The sequence below is a fragment of the Lactuca virosa genome, chromosome 2, assembly GCF_052849685.1.
Source record: "Lactuca virosa cultivar CGN04683 chromosome 2, Lactuca_virosa_CGN04683_v6, whole genome shotgun sequence".
NCBI lineage: Eukaryota > Viridiplantae > Streptophyta > Magnoliopsida > Asterales > Asteraceae > Lactuca > Lactuca virosa.
Genome location: NC_136427.1, coordinates 74814059 through 74835662, shown reverse-complemented (window position 1 = coordinate 74835662; position 21604 = coordinate 74814059). Strand labels below are relative to the sequence as shown.

General features: G+C 34.3%; 2 protein-coding genes across 5 annotated transcripts; both read right to left on the bottom strand.

The window, feature by feature from the left end:
* Positions 1-1658: 1658 nt before the first annotated feature.
* LOC145159184 (arogenate dehydratase 2-like) lies at positions 1659-8675 on the bottom strand. Its single transcript, XM_079078119.1, has 11 exons — positions 8419-8675; positions 8243-8310; positions 7942-8034; positions 4914-5114; positions 4732-4812; positions 3718-3813; positions 3067-3144; positions 2867-2956; positions 2671-2738; positions 1968-2049; positions 1659-1864 (listed from the first exon to the last, which is right to left on the bottom strand). The coding sequence occupies exons 1-11, from the start codon at positions 8597-8599 to the stop codon at positions 1808-1810; spliced, it is 1095 nt and encodes a 364-aa protein (XP_078934245.1). The 5' UTR covers positions 8600-8675; the 3' UTR covers positions 1659-1807.
* A 1332-nt stretch (positions 8676-10007) lies between these two features.
* Positions 10008-13938, bottom strand: LOC145156396 (TMV resistance protein N-like). Of its 4 annotated transcripts, XM_079075788.1 has the most exons (5): positions 13410-13938; positions 11707-12790; positions 11272-11631; positions 10931-11117; positions 10008-10832 (listed from the first exon to the last, which is right to left on the bottom strand). In XM_079075788.1, the coding sequence occupies exons 1-4, from the start codon at positions 13883-13885 to the stop codon at positions 10947-10949; spliced, it is 2091 nt and encodes a 696-aa protein (XP_078931914.1). In that variant the 5' UTR covers positions 13886-13938; the 3' UTR covers positions 10008-10832; positions 10931-10946. The 4 variants fall into 4 exon arrangements, with proteins under 4 accessions (XP_078931914.1, XP_078931913.1, XP_078931915.1 ...); XM_079075787.1 differs by having other exon boundaries at positions 10008-11117; XM_079075789.1 differs by lacking the exon at positions 10008-10832 and having other exon boundaries at positions 10976-11085.
* Between the last annotated feature and the right edge of the window lie 7666 nt (positions 13939-21604).

Below are 21604 nucleotides of genomic sequence, written 5' to 3'. Positions count from 1 at the left end.
TAGAGAAATCATAGTTTGGGTTCTTGTGATTCTTTTTTACTACAAATTATCTATTTTCTTGTAGTGTAATATATAATTGCATAAAGTTTAATAAACATGGATCCTGTCACATTATGATATTTTGTTTAATTTCCTTTTATTGTTTATGTTTTGATCTAATTTTGTTATAAGTATCATAACCCAACAATGGTATCAAGGTAATACGTTTTTTCTTTCCCGCTTAAATTGATTTGGTCATAAAGAAATATAGATATGGTATTATTTTGTACACATAAATAGAAAAATTATATATATAAAATATACAAATCAAACTTTTTTAAACAAAAAATTTTAATTTTTTGTTTATATATATATATATATATATATATATATATATATATATATATATATATATATATATATATATATATATATATATATATGGTATTTTGATGTTTGGATTAACCATGTGTGTAGAATTTCTCAAGTTAGAACTATATATATATATATATATATATATATATATATATATATATATATATATATATATATATAAAGTTGGAAAAATCACTACAATAAAAATGTGTCAAAGACTAGCAAATTATTTCTTGAAAGGTCAACAATTAGTCCCTTCATCAAGGACTGATTTAGATGACTCTAGTCTCAGTAGTTTTAGTTAGCGGTTTTTATGTTATCTACAACTTTAAATCAATCCCTAATAAATGAAAGTCACAAATATAGAAAATCGGTCTTTGATACTTTCCCATTCGGTCTCTGATATATTTTCTGAGAATCCTTGAATTGAGATCGTATTATGTATAGTACCTGATACTATCATTTTGGAACTGAATATATACTATCTTTCATTAAGATCCCGTATTTGTGTTATATCGGTCCTTGATACCATCTTTTCATGACTGAATACCTGTCATTAATATGATCTTATTATGACTCTAATCTCCAATGTGATACCTTGGTTTCCTATTTTATATCTCATCGGTTTGATATTGTCTTTCAGAGACTAGACTGAACATCCGTCGTTAATAAAATCAATATGTTTACATTGTGTCCCCATTTTTAGGTCATCAATCCTTAATATTATTTTTAATGACTAGATATCAGTCTCATATACAATAACTTGATTATCTTAGTGATTGAGTATGTTTTTTAGGGACTGATTAACACTCATTAATACCATTGCTTTTAGCCTCTAATATGTTTTTACTAGAACTAATATTTAGTTCTGATACAAATATTAAGTAGCAATAACCAGTTGTAAATGATACATTGTGAATCTAGATTTGAGCCCCAAACTAGCTTTTATAGGGGCTAAAATATGGAGCGGATTTCTTGTAAATGCAAGAAATGAACAACCAATAATAAATAAATGTACAGTGGTCGAATGGTTATGACTATGATTCTTGCTTCCATGTATTTGTTATGATTCTAAAAACATGTGTGCTTTGGGATCATAGTTTTTTTTCATATTTTCTTCACCTTGTTTAACTTTCATATTTTAATCAATCCAAGACAAATAATGCGACAAGAAAAAGTGAGCAAAAACTTATTCGGGAAAGAATATAAGTCAAGTAGAATTATGTAACTAAGAAAAATCATGAATCAATACAAATAGTCGAAAAATGTTACCAAAACCCTACTTTGTGGGCCAAAACAAAAACTTTAAAAGGGTAAAATGATTATTTAGGAAAATATTTACAAAATATATTAATTCAACAAAACAAAAAATAAAAGGCGATGTCATTCAACATGTTGTCAAAAAGTATGATAAGATATACAAACTCTTATCAACCAAAATTCTAGGAAAGTATCATATGGTGACATCTTCAGGGTAACTTCCTAGCACACTCAAGAAAGTAGCAAATTCCTGCCAAAAAGAGCAACATTTTGAGATCAATAATTCATGGCGTTTAACAAGTGAAGTCATAATTATTATGTTAAATTCAAAAATTAAAAATAAAAAATGAAACCTTAAGATGCGAAAGAGCATTTTGGGCTCTTTGGTCTGCCATGGATGCTTGGAAGTCAACATAGAAAAGGTAAGGGAAAGACCTATATAAGAATTTTAATTTGGAGTTAATACCAATAAAATATAAGTTGAAAAAAAAAATAGTAAAACAATACAAAAGAGTCGACTAAAAAAAAACAAAAATAGCATATACACAACAGGACGAAACAAATTGTACTGTGTTTGACATGTATTGGATTCAGACTGATGTCTCAATAGGACAAAAAATATGGATTCAGACTGATGTCTCAATAGTGATTTTTTGTCCCACCCAAAAATGTGAAACAAGATGGGAAAGAGACTCAACTCTCGATCTCTTGTCTCTGCAAAAAGACGAAAATGTCCTCTTCGTCATCATCATCGAAAATAGCCTTAGAAAGCTTATCTAGCCCTGTCCAGTTATGTCCCATCCCATGTGACACATGGGATAGAGCATGATATGACTGCACGAGACTGGATAAGCTTTTTAGAGCTATTTTCGATGATGATGATGACGAAGAGGGCATTTTCGTCTTTTTGCAAAGACAAGAGATCGTGAGTTGAGTCTCTTTCCCATCTTGTTTCACATTTTTGGATATTTGTCCTATTGAGATTTGAGACATCAGTCTGAATCCAATACATGTCAAACACAGTATCCAGACTGTCTTGTCATACATAATACATACCCAGGGAATCCATTAGTGCTTTCATTATGTGTAGGTAAAGCGCGTCTTTGAAGAGGACGGCTTTCAATCTGTTTTAAAGTAAATTAAATTTTGAAAAATCAGTTACATTTTATAATATAAAGAAAAATTAAAAACATGAGTGATAAAAAAAAATAAAAAATAAAAAAAAATAAAAAAAAAAAAAAAAAAAACTTGCCTTAGTGAGATTAATTTGTCTCATAGCAAACACTGCAAGTGCCTTGAAAAGCATCCCAGGACCCTCGTCAAGTGAGAAGACAATACTTGTCTAAAACAATAAATTTATATATTTACATGTGACTAAATACAAAATAAAATAAATAAAACAATACTAAGGACCTGTTTCTTTTTTCTTTTTCTTTTTTTATAAAAACAAACCTTGAATGGTCTATCGGTACGTGGAATTATAGGTTCCCTTGCCAGCATTAAGAATCGAGTCACATTATCAGAATAATCCTGAAAAAAAAATTAAAAAAATAAAATCATACAAGTGTGATTTACAATTAACATATAATTTATAATCAATGAACATTTATGGTTTTGTTGACTTATCTATAATTAGACACCAAAATGAAATTATACTGACAAATAAACACAAAAATGTTATTTATACTAATATTTTTTTCGTTAATTTAAAATATAACACTAAAATACATTCCATAATACATATACAATATATTTATATATAGTTATCAGACAATCGAACAAAATTATTTTATTACTTTAAAAGAGTGTTTACTAAAATAAAAACTTTAACCATGAAATCTCAAATAAAATAAATGCTTTTTTACATCACATTTGGAAGATAACAAAAAATTATTTAATTAAACTTTCGAAAAATTCTAAGAACATTGCTCTTACTGAATGTTATGTAAATAGAATTAAATTTATAACTGTACTATAAATATAATAATATTCCATTCCATGAAGAAATGAAAAATCAGCCAAGGAATCACATTCCGTTGAGGAATGGAATGCTTCATTCCATTCCTGTGTAATGCTCAATTCCATTCCAGGTTTGATGATTACCTGAATATCTTGAACAAGCAAATTCAATCCATAAATTTTGGCAGCAGCAGCACTAGCTACTGCCCCAGTATCTTCAAGTTCATGTAGAGCAACATGCTGACAAAGAAAGAAGGAAGACATTAAATAAAATATTAGTAAATAATTATTCAACTATAATTTATCATGAAGATTCTATAAAAAAAAAACCTACAGAAAGCATTAAAACATGTCCACATGTATTTACACTTACATAATTTATATATGCCACTAGGTTTAAACTCTAGGCACACTTATAAAATGTAGAAAAAATTACATAAATGGTCCCTGTGGTTTACCAATCGTCACAAACTCAGTCCTTGCTAATTTTTTGACGAATATGGTCCCTGTGGTTTTCAAAACTTGCATGGATGGTCCTTTTTGCTAACACAGTTAGTTTTTGTCTGTTAGTGTGAGGGCAATTTGGTTTTTTCGGGACCGAGTTTGTGACCATAGTCCCCCTACTACCTGAAAAGACCAAATTACCCTCACACTAACAGACAAAAACTAATTGTGTTAGCAAAAAGGACCATCTATGCAAGTTTTGGAAACCATAGGGACCATGTTCGTCAAAAAAAATCAGTCAGGACTGAGTTTGTGACCTTTGGTAAACCACAGGGACCATTTACGTAATTTTGTCTATAATGTATTTATATGTTGCAGTGGGAGATGATTAGATAGTATCCATAGTTTTAAGAAAAATTGTTCCTTTTATTAATTTTAATTGAAGGCATAATATAGCTCTAACTTTTCATGTTACTTTTATCGGATCAAATTCAAGAAACAACAACCTAATTTCATTCATTTGTTTATTATAGCATCCTACTTTCATTTCCATCAATCACAACATTGTACTTATTAATTAAAACAAAACAAAAAAAACTACCTAATTATACTATAATTGAAAATAGGATGCTATAATATACATATAAATGAAAGTACATTGCTATTTTTTTTTCATTTAGATTTTTGTTTTCAGAGCATAGTAACATATAGTACCTTTGCAGCACCAGCAGTATCATCCACAGCTTCTCTAACTATTCCTAATCCTGTTAATGTGTTCTCACATTGTGCAAGAGCCTATAGAAGCATAGATATACATATTATTATTAGTAGTAGTATTTTAAAATAACTATCTATATATATATATATATATATATATATATATATATAAAATATACCTGAGGATGGCTAAGAACCCTTTTGAGATCTTCAATTTTAACACCATGGTTAGCAAGCAAACAATGGCGAATAGCAAGTTTGACTTCACCAACAATGTGCAATCTGTGTCTAAGTAAGAGGTCATAATTCCTATGAATGCTTCCTCCTAAGGAATTTTCAATGGGTAAAACTGCTCGATCCACTAGCCACCTCTCAACAGCCTGCAGTGTTTAAATAAAACAAAAAGTTTAAAACATTTGCAAAATTGGTCCTTGTGTTTAGCAAAAAAAATGTTCAAGGAATGGCCTTATGGCCATGTTTCATTGTGGATTTGGTCATTTTCCGAACTGAAATGACTAATTTACACTTCTGATGTTTCAGTTTGGAGGGAGGGAGGGTAAATTAGTCATTTTAGTTTGGAAATGGACAAAATGCGCAATGAAACATGGCCATAGCCCATAAGGACATTCCTTGTAAATTTTTTTGTCATGGGACTAAATCCATATATTTTAGATAAACACAGTTTACTCTATTTGAGAAGACAAAAGTTGTCTAAATAAATGATGTTAAAAAACATTTGAGAAAAAATAAACGGTGGCTGATCTGTCAAAAGTTAGGATTTAATGAGGAAAGTCTCTTTTCACTGACTTTCTTTTTTTTTTTTTTTTTTTTGCATCTACATTAAGTCAAAAAGAGACACTCATATATAACAAACATAACTAAAGACACTAACCTTCTATCTATTTGCCCTTTTTTTCCCTTTCAACTCCTCTCACGTCAAAATGATGAATATAAATTTGTTTTTGGAATGCAAGGATAAAATGGTTGTTTCGTCTCATACAGACGGATTATTCAGTCTAGAAAAGAAGCAAGGTTTATGTACACAACACTTTATCCAGACAAACATTTTATCCATTCAGCCCCCAGATGCTTAAAAATATTTGCAAAAATGATGCCACACTTAAGAAATAGAAGTAAAAGATAAAGAGAAAACCGCAAAAATGGTCCCTCCCACCAAAGAAATCGCAATGCCTTCTCTAACTGATGATCAGCATGTAGAACAACAAAACAAATTGTAGCGCACACCATACCACAAAATTTTCTTCCGATGCTAAGGACAAAACTAGTGGTTTCGGAGTGAATTCTCGTTGTCCATGTCTTCCTTGTCATTGTGGATGACAACAAACTTAGGAGAATATCTAAGACATCAAGGGCAGCCGAGCAGAATGGATTATACATCATTTTATCTTGATTCGTTTTCGATTAAGTACAGGTTTCACTCTACTGACAAAGAAAATTTTTTTCATCATATGTTAAAGAAGATAAAAGAGAAGGATCTTTCCGAGAACAAGATTCAGAATGTTGATATATACAAAAATCATCATGAGAGGGTCGTCATTCGTCGATATACCATTAATGGTCATAATATATATGGCAAGAAGAAAACTAAAGATGCATAATTTTTGTATATATCAACATTGTGAATCTTGTTCTCGAAAAGATCCTTCTCTTTTATCTTCTTTAACTGATAAGGAATAAAGATTTTTTTGTCTGTTGGATAAAACTTGTATCCAATTATAAAGGATTCAAGATAAGAGGAAGCATCCTCCATTATGGCAACCTCAGCAGCCTTTGATGTCTCTGAAATTCCCCAAGTATGGTGACATCCAAAATGGCAAAACAAATATGGGCAGCAAGATTTCATCCCGAAACCACTAGTGTTGCCGGTAGCAAACAGAAGGAAGTTGTGTGTTTATGGTGTGTGATACGTCTTATAGTTGTATGTGAAATTTATTAGTTAGAGGATCACATGCATTAAGATTTTTTTTTTTTGTGAGAGAGAGAGAGAGAGAGAGAGAGAGAGAGAGAAATCTACGGTGACAGGACGTGGGAGGGGAGGGAAGTTAAAAGATGGTGGGTTTGAGGTTAGGACAATATGCTAATAAATAGATAAATGTAAGGATAAAATGGTCCATTTATAGGAATTTAACGAAGTAAAAGTAACGAAGTAAAAGTTAGGGACCAAAACCGCAAGATAGCCTTCTCAAAAGGACTACATTTGCAAATTAAAAACTTTTTGGACTCTATCCAAAGAAAACAACAAACCACATGGGCCATTTTTGCAGTATTCTCATAATAATATAAAAAATGAAGGGCCAAAAGGTCATTTTATCACATTTAACAAATAAAAACAAACAGATGTTAAAGTCGGAGACCAAAACCACACCGCAAAATTGTCAAAAGGGCATTTTTTGCAAGTTGACAAGTTGAACACTTTTTGGACTCCATCCAAAGAAAAGCAAAACCACTAGGACCATTTTTGCAGTTTTCTAATGATGGCAGCTTTGTAGAAAGTTGAGTATTGATAGGAAAAATCTCATTTCCTTGACTTTCTCCATTAAGTCATTCTTTTTGCATTAAGTAAAAAAGAAACACTCATATAATTTATCAGATTAAGTCATGTCCCCATTATGTCAAAAATAAATAGCACCTTAGCGATAAACCTGTAATGCTAAGGATTATGCAATCAGTCTCATCATGCCCCTTACATCCAATCTTATTGTAGTTCACTTTGGATGCTAAGTTTGTTCTTTTAAGATTTATAAAATGCAAATCCTCAGTAAAATTGCCACACATAAAAGTTCTAATTATAGATTTAAAACTTGGTAGAATTGAGTGGCATAAATAGCTATGTTACTTTCTATGTTTATATGTTGTTTATATGTTTATTTGCACACAACACTATCTAATGTACTTTTTATTAAAGCTATTCTCCTCACAAATAAAAATCAACCTGAATCCTAAATATCTACTGCCCATGATTGAAGAAACAGAATTGCAATTTCTGGAATTAATGGTTGAATGTTCAGTGTTTTATCACAGAGTTTAAAACCTAAAAGGCTAAAATGTTCCATGCATTAATTCAAATTATATGCAAGAAGTCACACGAGATTCTATATAGACCACATCAATTGTAGGAATCAAGCTTATAACAAATAAATAAATAAATAAAAGTTGGCTCAATTAAATGCTATACAAATAACAAACCTCGAATGCTGTCTCAAATTGTTCACAAGGAACTGCTTCACAGTTAGGGTAAGCTTTTTCTGCAGCAGATTCACTATAAGCCCCAGGAACACCCTGTCAAAATACCATAAAACTTCAATAAAACAACAAGAGTAACCTCAATTTCATTTCAGCATTAATGTTTGTGCTTCTTCAATGATGCGATAACTTGTTTTATAAAGCATAAAATCAATCGATGTCTCCGAATGTATAAAAACATACACCATGGATTTTACAGAAGATAAGGTGAAATCAATAATTTCCCAAAATGAGATAACTAAACCTGGTAAGCAACACGAATTCGAGAACCCTCAGATGGTATTCCAGTCAGATCGGTAGACGTTAGAGGCCCTAAAAATTAGCAAAAAGTAAACTAATTCGGATAAATTTGCAAATGCAGTGAAGATTACAGAAGGAAATGATGAGAGAAGATAGATTAGTGACAATGTTGGGTTTTACTTGGAAGAGAAGCGCTTTTTCCTTCGCTGGTGCCTCCTTGAATGGAGGATGATGCGGAGGCGGAGACTGAAATGGGAAATCGCCGGAATTTGAGTTGGGATGGGAGTTTTTGAGTAGAAGTGGAGGTGATAGGGTGGTTATGAGGCGGGATGATAGGGGATCGAGATACGGTGGCCGCCATGTTTGTTGCTGGGAAGGCTGGAGACCAGTGGAACGCAGCACCGGTGTGATTAATGGAGAAATTTTACAAAACAAAAGGAAAATTACTTTTAAAACCTTTTTCTATTGCAGAAGTTTGTTGTAAAAGTTTTTTTAATAATTAAATTTTTATGCACGTTTATTTTGAGATATTTTATAAAAATTCCTTTTAAAAAAAAATAAAACAAGCTTCATATTTCATATTCATGTTATTTTATCGTTACAAGTATAAAAAACGATAAGAATATTATAATATTGATTTACATATTTAATAAAATGGATTAATTAGTAAAAAATATTAAATCAGTAATTATACAATATCATTAAAGAGATTAAAATGAAAATGTTATTATGACAAAGATAGAAAGTAATAAAAATAATTAGTTGATAACCAATAAGTGGATGAAAGAGTAAAAATAATAGGTGCCAAAATTGTATTGATTGATTTAATTAATAGAAATTTATAAATTTAGCCAAAAATTTTAATTATTTTTTAAAAAAATAATCAACCATCATTTTTTAATAGCAAGTAACTTTTCGCAGGTGTGTACTGTGAAGTTACCACCTCCGCCTCCGATTTAATGTTTTGGACTACGATTTGATCCAATTTCGGCTCATGGTCCGACAAAAATGGGTAGCTATAAAATGCAAAAAGAAAAAAATTAAAATCGCAGTTGGGTGAGGCGGCGGAATATGTTCCTATCAAACTGAACAATGGTAGTCTTTATCTCTTAATGATAAAACAATGGTAGTCTTTATCTCTTAATCTTCATTATTCTATCAAACCGAACAATGGACATCCAAAGACTCCAAACAGTTTCCCACTTCATCAACTTTGACCGGATACCAAAGGATCTTTGGCCTAGCATGAGAGAGTTATGGGTTCAAGTCTCTTACGAGACATATGTGGTATTTAGGAGTATGTTAGCTAGTTTGTCATTTAAAAAAAATCGTTTAACCAAATTTGTGTGCACGCGTATCTCATTCCACAAACTGAAGTGTTCTCATCCGTGACTTTTCCTTGTATTCGACTATTTTCCATGAAAAGTTGATTTGGTTTATGAATCTCGAAAAAAGTATGATAGCTAGTTAAGGAAACTCGAGATATTAAGGACGTGATTCGATTAATTGGTATAGTTTTCAATAAGTAGCTGGGGAAATCACCTTGGCCTACATCCTGGTCATGGGAACTTCTAATTTACTGGAATCCTGGAAATGGTTCATATTTTGGGATCGATAGCAACACAAACACAACTTAAAATACATAAAAAGTAAACATAAGATAATATAATTATTAGGGAATTTAAGTTGAAATCCATTATATGTTCATGAACTTTGACATTGTACAATGCAAGGAGAAGAAATGTCTTCTCGTATGTTATAATACTGAGTATCTGTTAGGGCATGCACAATGCATTGAACTTCATAGAGTTCAATGGATTGCCACATCATCTTTATATAATTCATACAACTATATCATTTTTTTTCCTACAATACATTGAACTCTACAAAGTTCAATAGAATGTTACAAAATATAATTTATAGTAAATATTTAAGAATTAAAAACTTTTCCTTTTCCCATTGAAGAGTTCAATGACCGTTGAACTCCAAATTCATTGAATGCTAAGGTGACATCTCATAATGATAGAGTTTCATCCATTGAATGACACATAAACTTGCCACCTTATTCAACTCTCCCATTGAACTCACCATTGTGGATGCTCTTATAATATTTCCTTGTAAACCGACTTTCCCAATCCTTTGAAGCTTCTCAAATTCATTCATGGAGCATGGAAGAGTTGACTTCCGCTCTGGATGTCTACATTATTCACACCTCTCAACAAATGCTTCTTGAAAATGTCTCAAGTTTTATGCAGGCACATGGACCTATAGAAATAAGCCTCTCGAGATTTCTAGCCAATGAAGGTAGATCTTCTTTATGAAAACATGCAAACTCAAACTTTGGCAAATGATTGTCGAGGTGAAATGGGCAACTTTCTAGGATGAAATGTAACTCGGCTAAAGAACGAACATCAAGTGATTCATTCATTCCACCAGAAGTATTATCCTTTATGTGAAACAAAAAAGATTTAAACCCCAAACATCCACTTAAGTCTAAGTAGACAACATTTTTTAGACATCCAACATGAGCTTGAAGTTCTACCAAATTGTAACATTTGGAGTCAGCCGAAGGTCAAGCCTCCTTAAGTTTGAACCTGAAAGTTTGAGTGATCTGAGCTTTAGACATTCATCGGGCATGTAAAGTTCTACCAAATCACCATTAAAATCTAAATGCTCAAGGTTTGGAGTCAACCGAAGGTCAAGCGTCCTCAACTTTGAAGTACCAGGGATTTGAGCTTTAGACATTCAACGGACATGTGAAGCTCTACCAAATGACTACATCCTAGAAGAGTAAACGTCTCGAGATTTGGAGTAAGCCCAAGGTCAAAGGTCCTCAATGTAAAATAACTGAGGTCAAGGAATCTGAGCTTGTTTAGAACCTAACATAAGAATATATATATATATATATATATATATATATATATATATATATATATATATATATATATATATATATTAGAGTAATAACAACGCATTTGGATATTATATAGTATTATAACGAATCATGCAAAACAATCAATAAACCAATCCTACCTTTCTTTCTCCCCCTTCCCAAAGTTGTACAATTTTGCTATCAAGCATCTGAAGTGCAACAAGATTATTTGCTTGAAATGTTTTGGGTAAAGAACTAAAAGGGTAATCGTTCCTACACAGATATCGTAAAGCATCAGGAAAGTATGGGTTGAGCTTATTAAATATAAAATTATAACACAGCAAGCCTAAAGCATTTGTAAAGCTTGGGATGGGTCTATTGATTTCCTGATTCCAATACAAAGACAATTGTAGAGCCACATCAAGAAACCGAAGTTCCTTCATCTTTCTAAGACCTTTCATAACGATTTCCGGATCAAGATCCCCCCACTCGAATTGTATATATCTTGTTGCTTCAGTACCCTGTAACCAAAACGCAATCACCGTGAATAAAAATATGTTAGTTTCTCTAACTTTAAAAATAAACTTGATCCTCACCAAGTCATTAGCCAATACATCTTCAATTTCTTTGGTATCCCACAATCGGCTATCCGGGTGAGAACGCCGAACAATATTCTTTGCCATTTCTTCTAAATGGTCATGCACGCCCACACGCTCAAAATCATCAATAGTTATGAGAGATTTTTGCTCAAGAACTCTTAAACCAATTCTGGCATAAAATCCACAACTTTCAAGAGCTTCAATTACCGAGTCTTTTGGCCAACCTTTCAGCATGGTGGCAACATCTAGGAATAGTTCCTTATAATCGACGTCTAGACTAATATAGCTTAATTCCAACTTTTTTCGAGTTTCCTCTAATGGAATTGCTTTTAGTCTGTCTAGAGCATCTACCCATTCGAGCTTACTTTTACCACAAAGAAACGAACCCAAAACTTTGATTGTTAAGGGAAGACCAGCAGCATAACATACAACTTGTCTCGATAGCTCTTCATACCCTTTTGGAATATCTCTCCCAAATGCATATTTACTAAATAGGTAAATTGCTTCCGTATCCGATAACAAATTGACATTATGGATCAACTTCACTCCATGTGCTACCAACACTTGCTTCTCTCTTGTTGTAATAAGAATTATACTTCCCGGCTTAAACCAATCAGGGTTACCGGCTAACGCCTCAAGCTGGTTAATATGATCTACATCATCTAGAACAAGAAGAACCTTTCTACCACGCATAATCTTCCCCAACATCATTTTTCCCTCATATTCATTATGTATGTGGATGCCTTGACTATTTAAGACATCAGAAAGGACTTGATTTTGCAACAACTTCAAACCGGACAAAGAAGTGTTTGCAACTTCCCTGATGTTCTCAATGAAACTTTTACCCTCGAACTGAAAGGATATCTTATTAAAAACAACTCTTGCAAAAGTTGTCTTCCCACCACCTCCTATCCCCCTGATGCCGATCATGCGAACATCATTGGTAGCAGTTCCTAAAGATGATACAATATCGTTGATCCGGGTCTCCATGCCTACTAAGTTTTCATCAATTCGGTAATTAATGGAACGTAACTCTAATGAAACCTCTTCAACTATTTTCTGGATAAATTTAGCTTCATGTCTGTATTTAACAAAGATTGAATTAGCTTACATAGATTACACAAAATCCCATATGAGCATTTACTTTCAGATATATAACAATCATATATGAAGTAATATGTAATAACAGTCACATAATCATGCCTGGTGTTAGATTTTTCCACAAGACTTTAGTTTAAGTTATAATTTGACAATACAACATTTTAAACATTGTTTTTAACATCAGGCCACCCAAGGTTTTGAAGCATGCAGACTCGTCCCAGAGGATGGGATACGGGCGACTGTCCAGACTCATGTTTTAAGGGTGTCCAAATTTTTTATATACTTTATTATATATAAATGTTAGTACAAGAAATTTTCATTCAATTATCGAGTTAATATAAAAAAGTTGATGAAATTTTTTAGAACTTAGGGGCCTTTTTTCTCTCTCGCACCCGAGGCCTAAAATATGTTTGGAACGGCCTTAAATATGTTTGGAACAGTGTTGGAAGCATGTGGGATTCAAACTTTGAGCAACTCTTTTTGGAGTGCTTAAAATCTCAAGCACACACCACTAGGTTACCTTAATGTGGTTGATTACCTTTTTAAACATAGATTAGAAAGAATTCAATATTGCAAAATAAATATGATGAGGTACGTACCCATCAGCGGTGTTCTTCAATTCCCACCCAGTCAAATCTGCTGCTTCTTTTAGAGCCTCTCTCCATTTCCCAGCCGCCTCTATATTCTCATGTTTGGCAAAGGCTTCTCCAACTGCCCCACTCTGTTTGCGGACTTCGGAGGGTTCCACGTCATATAAAACCGGGTAAGCAGTATGCTGATTTGTCTTGTGACACTCCATTATCTTCACAAGCACGTCCAAACACCAAGATGAAGAGGCATAGTTCTTGGAGAAAACAATGATGAAATATTTTGAGTCTTCAATAGATCCAATGAGCTCATCATTGATTCTTTTCCCTTTATTGATTCGCTCGTCATCCTTGTAAGTTTGAATGCCTTTCTCCTGAAGAGCACGATAAAGATGATCAACGAAGTTCTTACGGGTGTCTTCACCTCTAAAACTCAAAAACACGTCATACAAGCTCTTGTGAATGGATGAAGTGGAATAAGACGCCATTGACGTGAATGTATGCTTAAAGGATCCTATAAAATCAAATTTTTGTTGAGGAAATTTTGTAAGAACTTGGATGAGATGAATTAAATAACAGGCAAGCTAGAGCGTATATTAAGAAGTCAATGGTGTTGCCTGGTGTATAATGTGAAGGTGATGTGTTTGCAAACTTTGGAATTAGGTGGGGAGAAAAAATGCCCCTTTGTTTCGGTCAAAGAAGAGATGAGAAAAGTACATGTTTTTTTTTTTTTTTTTTTTTTTTTTTTGACTATTTTGCAACAATGATTTTTAAATACGACTCCTTTTTTTCACAATAAATTTTAGATCCACAGTACTTAAGAAAACACTATTTTTTTGTAAGAACAAGCAATTTTGAACAAACATACTCGGTCTATTTTATTTTATTTTTCTTTTTGCATTTATATTATCATACTCCATTTATAGTGGTTTGTTTTTTATTTTTTTATTATTTTATTTTATTTTTTGTATTTGCACAAGGAAAATCTTTAATTTACAACTAGATAGATGATATATGGTTGAAAAAGTCATTCATTTGTTTCTTTAATTATAAATGAATAACTTATGAAATTTCGTATTAGTTACAGTAGTGTGAAAGCGAATTAGGGATGTATTTGTTTGGAAAAACTTCCGAATGGTACTGGAGCCAAAGAAGACTTTTATCTGTTAAAGAAGAAAAAAGACCATAATAAATTTTGAGTAAATTACACGAATGGTTCTTATGGTTTTGGGTAATTTGCGTACTTGGTCTCTAATTTATTTTTTTAACTCGGAAAGTTTTTACTGTTTGTTTTTGTTACGCGCTTGGTCCCTACTGTTTGTTTTTGTTACGCGCTTGGTCCCTGTTTTACCTAAAAAAAACTATTATTTAAATAGAGAAAAATTGTAGAATAGGTAAGGTAAGGTGAGAATGGTGGGGTTGGGGGTGTGTTTATTTAAATAAATTAAAAAAACAAGGGAAAAATAGTTTTTTTAGGTAAGGCAGGGACCAAACGCGTAACAAAAACAAACAGTAGGGACCTTCCGAGTTAAAAAAATAAGTTAGGGACCAAACGCGCAAATTACCCTAAACCATAGGGACCATTCATGTAATTTACTCATAATTTTTACACTTTGACGCTTCATTTCCTACTTATAATATGATAAAGACTAAACTACGGTCCCTGTGGTTTGCTCAAAATTGTCATTTTTGGTCCAAAAAAGTTTGGACTAGCACCATAGGTCCAAAGTTTTTATTTTATTGCGAGTTTGGTCCAAAACACTTTAAAAATTCTTCAAATGACGGATTTGCCTCTTTTTATTTGTTTTTTCCTTTTCTTTTTTCCTTTACTATTTTTTTATTATTTAATTACAAAGGGTCCCACCCTCTCTCTCTCTCTCTCTCTCTCTCTCTCTCTCTCTCTCTCTCTCTCTCTCTCTCTCTCTCTCTCTCTCTCTCTCTCTCTCTCTCTCTCTCTCTCTCTCTCTCTCTCTCTCTCTCTCTACACCCCTAGACAATCGTTCAAGAACATATACAATAAAAACACACTCCCCTTCCCCTTGTTCTTCCTCCCTGCAATCCAAACCCACCAACAACCTTCCTCTGTCTTTCTCCAGTGGCTATCGTCTTCCAAAATCGATTTTTTGTGTTCAAAGTATTTGTTGTGAATCATTTTTTTTTTGGAGAAATCAATTTATGGGTTTCATCTTCTCCAACCCAATTTATGGGTTTCATCTTCTCAGTTTCTGGGTTTCATCTTCGTCGTCAAAGGCGTTGGCGAAGGCGTCATCGTTGAAACCTCACCGTCAATCTGAAATCCCTCACCATCGTTGCTATGAAGATCCACTGCAAAAACCCTCGCTGCTGTGAAGATCCACAACAAACCCTGCTCTGATTCCTTCCTCTTGTTATCAACGAAAACATCTTTTTCTTCATCATAATCTTTCTGTCATTCGAAACCAGAAGTTTCAAATCGATTTGGTGATGGAGTAGACAGTTTCAACGGACATGATAATGCTTGAAACTGTAGCACGAGCAAGAGGAAAGTGAAGCAAATCAACAGTGTTCTTGAAGTACCAATTTTCATTGGTTTTATAGGACTTCTTTTGGTTATAAAGGTTTGAAAATTGTGGATTTTTTAGGTTGTAAGCTTCATATTGTTTGTGCTTGCAGTGGTATTAATTTCATAGAAGCTTGGTATAAATAGAGAGAGAGAGAGAGAAGTAATTTCTTTTTTATTTCTATTTTAATTAGAAAAGTTTTTAAATAAATAAAGAAATAACTCAAAAAGAAAAATGTAAGGGTAAAATCGTCATTAGAAAAAAGTTAAATGCAAATTGGACCAAACTCGCAATAAAATGAAAACTTTGGACCTGTGGTGTTAGTCAAAACTTGTTTGGACCAAAGTGGCACTTTTGAGCAAACCACAGGGACCATTTGTGCAGTTTAGTCTATGATAAAATTACAAAAATCAACCATGTGATTATCATTTTTTATGGATATGGTCCACTTTCTTTACTTATTTTGTCATTTCCTCCCTGTAATGCTTTTGATTATGCTTTTGGTCCTACCTGGGCAGTCATTAAGCCGTTAAATCCAATTTTATTCATTCTTCTTTCATATCCCTCTTCTAAAATAACCTTTTCCGAATTCTTTTTATGGAGAGAAGTTGAATAAGTAGAAAAATTATGGTTGTTAGTTTTTTTAAAGAAAGAAGTGGAAAGAAGATTTTTGATAATCTTCCCTCCTAACATTCCTTTTAAAAATGGACAGATTTTGAGAGAAAGTAAGGTTTTATCATTTACTATGATTTACTGAATTTACCTTCAACCTAATATATAAAACGATGTTGCCTAAGATTTTCTGCATAGCCTTCCACGGCTACAACCGCTCTCGATTTTCATGTCTCTTCATTTCCTTTCTTTCAAACTCGGAAATACGAAAATACAATACATCTATTCATTCCCTTCATTTTTTCCCTCATTAATTATTTTCCTATCCATTCTTTAATTCCTTTATTAAATTCGGAAACACGACCTCTAATTTAAAACACTACAAATTGTCCAAAATATCACTTAAGATAAGTGACAACCGATTTTAAGAGAAGGTAAACAGACACCGATGCACACTACAAACACCAGATCATAGGAAAAAAAACGATCACACCAAACAAAAAAATGCAGTTGTTCTGGAACGAAAGGATCGACGGGTGCGGTCAAGTGGTAGATTATTTTGATCATCTTCCCCTTCCCTTGTTCTAAGATTTAGTAAATTCCATGTGAACAAGTTGCATAAATTGGAATAGGATGCTATTAGTGTCCTCTCTTAAATTGTTGTATCTTTGGTTGTAAACGGAAAAAGAGTGTTATCGTCATGACTAAGGTTTCATAGAAAAGCTTGGAATCCGAAAGAAAATAGAAAGAATGAATCGAAATGTTTTTAATTTTGTTTTGTGCTTATATTTGTTGTGAAATTTAGGGTTAAAGGGTGTAAACGAACCGAGTCGAGCTCAAGTTCAGGTAGGCTCAGGCTCGAGCTCAATTTTCAAAGCTCGAGTTTGACTCATATAGAAATTGAAACTCAAGTTCAACTCGGGATCAACTTGTTTGACGGGCAAGCCTAAGCTCGTCTCGAACTCGCCCAAGTTAATAGTTAAATATTAAGCGTGTTTGTATTTTTAAGCTCATTTATCATTATTTGATATTTGATATTTGATATTTAATTATTTAATAATAGTTTAATAAATAAAATTAGAAATTAGAAATTATATTATAAAAATATGCATAGGCTCGTTTAGTCTTATGAACCTAATCGAGCTTGACATATGAAGCTCATGCTCGAGCTTGTTTAATAAACGAACCTGAAACTAAGCTCGAGCTCGTTTAATTCGAGCTTAATTGAGTCAAGATTTTTACGAGTAGATCCCGAGTAATTAACGAGTAACTCAATTCGTTTACACCCCTATTTGGGATTCTTTTCATTTTACGGGTTTTCAAGAAAAACAAAAAAAAAATGTGGCAAAATGTTCATTTTAATGCATTTTAATAGTTTGGTTAACCTTTTAACTCTAGTTAAACATCTTATTTTTATGCTACATTTTATTATTTTTATTTTGGGGAACTGATTTTGTACGGTAATGAACTTAGTTTAATACATATTTAGTCATTCTTTTTCTTTTTGTATTCGACTTTACCATTAAAATTACATTTATTGATCAACAAATATCATTTTGATTGACTATTGCATTTCTAGCCCGTTTACATGTTTCAAAACACTATTAAACTCATATTTGTTGTTTCATAAGCATCACTAAACTCATATTTTTCTATACTATTTACCATTCAACTAACTTTTGTATTAATTTAGTCACTTTCATTTTTTCCAACCATCATAAGTTTTTTTGGTCATCTTCTTGACGCGTAGCACATAAAAGACTTAGTAGAGCACATAAAAGATGTCAAACTTAAAACATGTGTAAGGTCAGCCTTTAGAATCTGATGTTTTAGTCACATTGACTCCTGTCAGCGTCTCACCAACGCCAACGTAAAGTCATCTCTACAAAGCCGCTTCAACGTGATATCTATTATTATGTAATTTGTTGTATATATAGATAGATATATAGTTAGTTAACTAATCTGATATCCTAGGGATATCAGATATTCTTTATTATTATCATAGATTAGGTGATATCCATGGTTTGTAGGGATTCACATCGCATTGCTTTACTATATGTATTAGGGTTCGTATCATTAGTTGATCATCGAACCCTAAAGTTTTGTGCTCGTTCTCTTGGTGAGAACATTTTCTTAGTGAAAAACCTTTGTGTTACTTTTCTGTGTTCTTTCTTTCTTAATCAACATAAATAAAGGGAATCTACAACTGGTATAAGAGCAGGCTACTTTGATCGATTAACAATAGCTTCATATTCTTCTTCAAAATTTTCCAAAACCACTTCTGGTAATAAAATCACATAGTTCGATGAAAAGAAATCCTCCATGAAATTAACTCAATGTACACCACCATGCTCTGGTATGAGTGGCGGAGGCCTATGGGAGAACTTATGGGTTCTAGCACTACCGACGCTAGGAGAGGAGTGGTAGCAGAGGGATACGGGTGTGGTCGCATGGGTTGTTTGACCATTAGATGTTCCAATGAAATTGTATTTTTCGTATGGATCGTGTTTGGTTAGAGTTCAGCAATGCTGCGAGGATGGAAGTGGGAACGAGGATTTGTCAGTCAGGGTAAAGAGTAAGGCCCCAATCGCCAGCATGGTATGTGGATTGAGGCATCGAACTAGACCAAATTTCAAGGGTGCACTTCAAGATTTCAGAGGATGGACGATTTTAGGGTTTGACTGATAATTGATCGCTAGCATGGCTAAGCACAGGTTGTCAACAGTGGACTATTTGGAAGTAAGAAGGATTGGGAATCCTTCAATTCTCACGTGTCGTGAAGACTTAGTAGAATCAAAGTGGGGGAGAATCGACTGGGTATTCAGGAGCAGAAATAGGTGTGAAACTAGGATGAGTTCCGCATCCCCGTCAGAGAGGAAGGCGGTCGAGTGACCGTCTAGGTTGAGGAATTGTGGGAGTTGGGAGTTCGGGGAAATGTCCTAACATTTGGTCCACGTTTTCCCTTGGCATCGGATAGCGGGCCTCGGGAAACAGGTCAGGGGTTTCAGACAGGACATGAGTTCAGATTGGGACAATGAATCATGTTGCATGCTCGACTTTGGGTGAGATCGGATTAGTAATCAGTGGTACGACCATGATCAACGGTTGAATTAGCAGGAAAAGTGTTGTAAGACTGCGGGGTAGCCGTAACATTCACAAGGTTCTCAGATAGTGATAGAAGTGTTGTAAGACTACGGGTGTAGCCGTAGAATTCACAAGGTTGTCAGATAGTGTGGAAAGTATTGTAAGTCTGCGGGTGTAGTCGTAGCATTCACAAGGTTCTCAAATAGTGATAGAAGTGTTGTAAGACTGTGGGTGTAGACGTAGCATTCACAAGGTTGTCAGATAGTATGGAAAGTGTTGTAAGTCTGCGGGTGTAGCCGTAGCATTCATAAGGTTCTCAGATAGTGATAGAAGTGTTGTAAGACTGCGGGTGTAGCTGTAGCATTCACAAGGTTGTGAGATGGTGTGGGAAGTGTTGTAAGTCTGCGGGTGTAGCCGTCGCATTCACAAAGTTTTCGGATAGCGTTAGAGTATTGTAAGTCTGCGGGGGTAGCCGTAGTTTTCACTAGGTTGATAGATAGTATGGGAGTGATGTTAGATCACGAGAAGAACAGTAGCACCCACCAGTCCTGGTGCAACAGTGAGGACATGGAAATCCACGGATTGGGTTACATAAATTACCCAGATGGGTTAGATCTGGTTGAGCCAGTGATAATACCGTGGGAACACCATGGCGGTTATGGGAACAGGGAAGCAATGGACCGCAAGAGGTCAGGTGGTAATATAAGGCTACCTTTAGTTATGTAGAAATCACTTTCAGTCTTGGAGTTGGTGACGTCGGGATTCGATTGGTTGGATCAGGATGTCGTTAGAGCCATAGTGGCAGGATAACGGATGGCAACTACTGTCAGATGAGGATTTTGTTCGGAAGTCACGAAGGGCGACTATATGGGAGCCTTTGGCTTAGTGACCAGGTAGGAACCCGATATTTCAGATGTTTGACAGACGAGTTGAGACCAGGAAGGTCTCGGTGGGGTTTGGAAAGCAGTCGGGAGGCATTTCAGTGTTTCAGACAGTTCAGTGTACCAGGCAGTTCAGTGTTTCAAGCAGATCAGTGTTTCAGGCAGTTCCAGTGTATCGGGCAGTATTGGTGTTTTTAGGATTTCATGAACGGACGGAGTAACTGATCGATTGGGAAGCGATAAGTCACTCGCCGTGGGATTAAATAATCTCAAAGTAGTTGATTTAACTCTGTTGTGCAGCTCTCGTATAAGTCTAACCATTGCAGGGATGAATCTTCTACTCGAAGGATTATCTGATCTTTCCATCAGGTGTAAGTGTTCTGTAGCCGTTTATGGACAGTGACTTGTTTCCTTTTCAGCAGCAGCGTGATGGGTGACAGTTCAGTCTGAGGGGTCTGACAGGGAGCCAGACCACTGAGACCTTGGGGTTCTGATTCCAGGGAAAAATTAGGATTGGTTTTACTGAGAGATCGAGGAGTCATTCTTCACCAAGTTTGAAGAATTACTCTAATGATGGTTTTAGTAGATCGGGTTAGGCCAATAGATGAACAAAGTGGAAGGGTTGTGGTTGTTCTGCTAGCAGTTGAGGGATTGACGGAGAATTGTTTTAGGTTGCTTCAGCACGAGCGAGCTGTCGGGAATCCAGATTACGATAAGTTTCAGGTCTCAGAAAGTAGTAGTAGCCTTCAAGGGTTGAAGGTTCGGGCGATATATCCTGGATAGAAGTTTCGGTGGCCTTGAGAAGGCCATTGATCGCGTGGGGTGATGGTTGTACCCTCAGGATGGCAGGTGTCAGTTCTCGTAAGAAACGACAGTTGGTTCATGGAAAATGTAGGGAGCCGCAGGTTTAACGTGTGAGCCATTTTTAGGATGGGTGATTACGGTAGACTTCGAGGACGAAGTCTAAGATAAGTGGGGGAGATTTGTAACGACCGATTCCTGGTAGGTATTTTATATAAGAATTCTCATTTTTGCTAAGGGACTCGACGAGTTGGAGGCCCCAAACTCGTCGAGTAGAAATGGGAATCTG

Bases quoted from the DNA above. Each gene is read 5' to 3' on its own strand.
- LOC145159184 (XM_079078119.1), bottom strand. From the start codon at position 8,599: ATGGCGGCCACCGTATCTCGATCCCCTATCATCCCGCCTCATAACCAC. The intron at 3,814-4,731 runs GTACTATATGTT...TTTCTTTGTCAG, and splicing joins ATACTGCTGGTGCTGCAAAG to CATGTTGCTCTACATGAACT. The intron at 3,145-3,717 runs GTAATCATCAAA...TTTTTTTTTCAG, and splicing joins TGCTTGTTCAAGATATTCAG to GATTATTCTGATAATGTGAC.
- LOC145156396 (XM_079075787.1), bottom strand. From the start codon at position 13,885: ATGGCGTCTTATTCCACTTCATCCATTCACAAGAGCTTGTATGACGTG. The intron at 11,632-11,706 runs GTGAGGATCAAG...TTTTGGTTACAG, and splicing joins ATGTATTGGCTAATGACTTG to GGTACTGAAGCAACAAGATA. The intron at 11,118-11,271 runs GTAGGATTGGTT...TTCTTATGTTAG, and splicing joins GGGAAGGGGGAGAAAGAAAG to GTTCTAAACAAGCTCAGATT.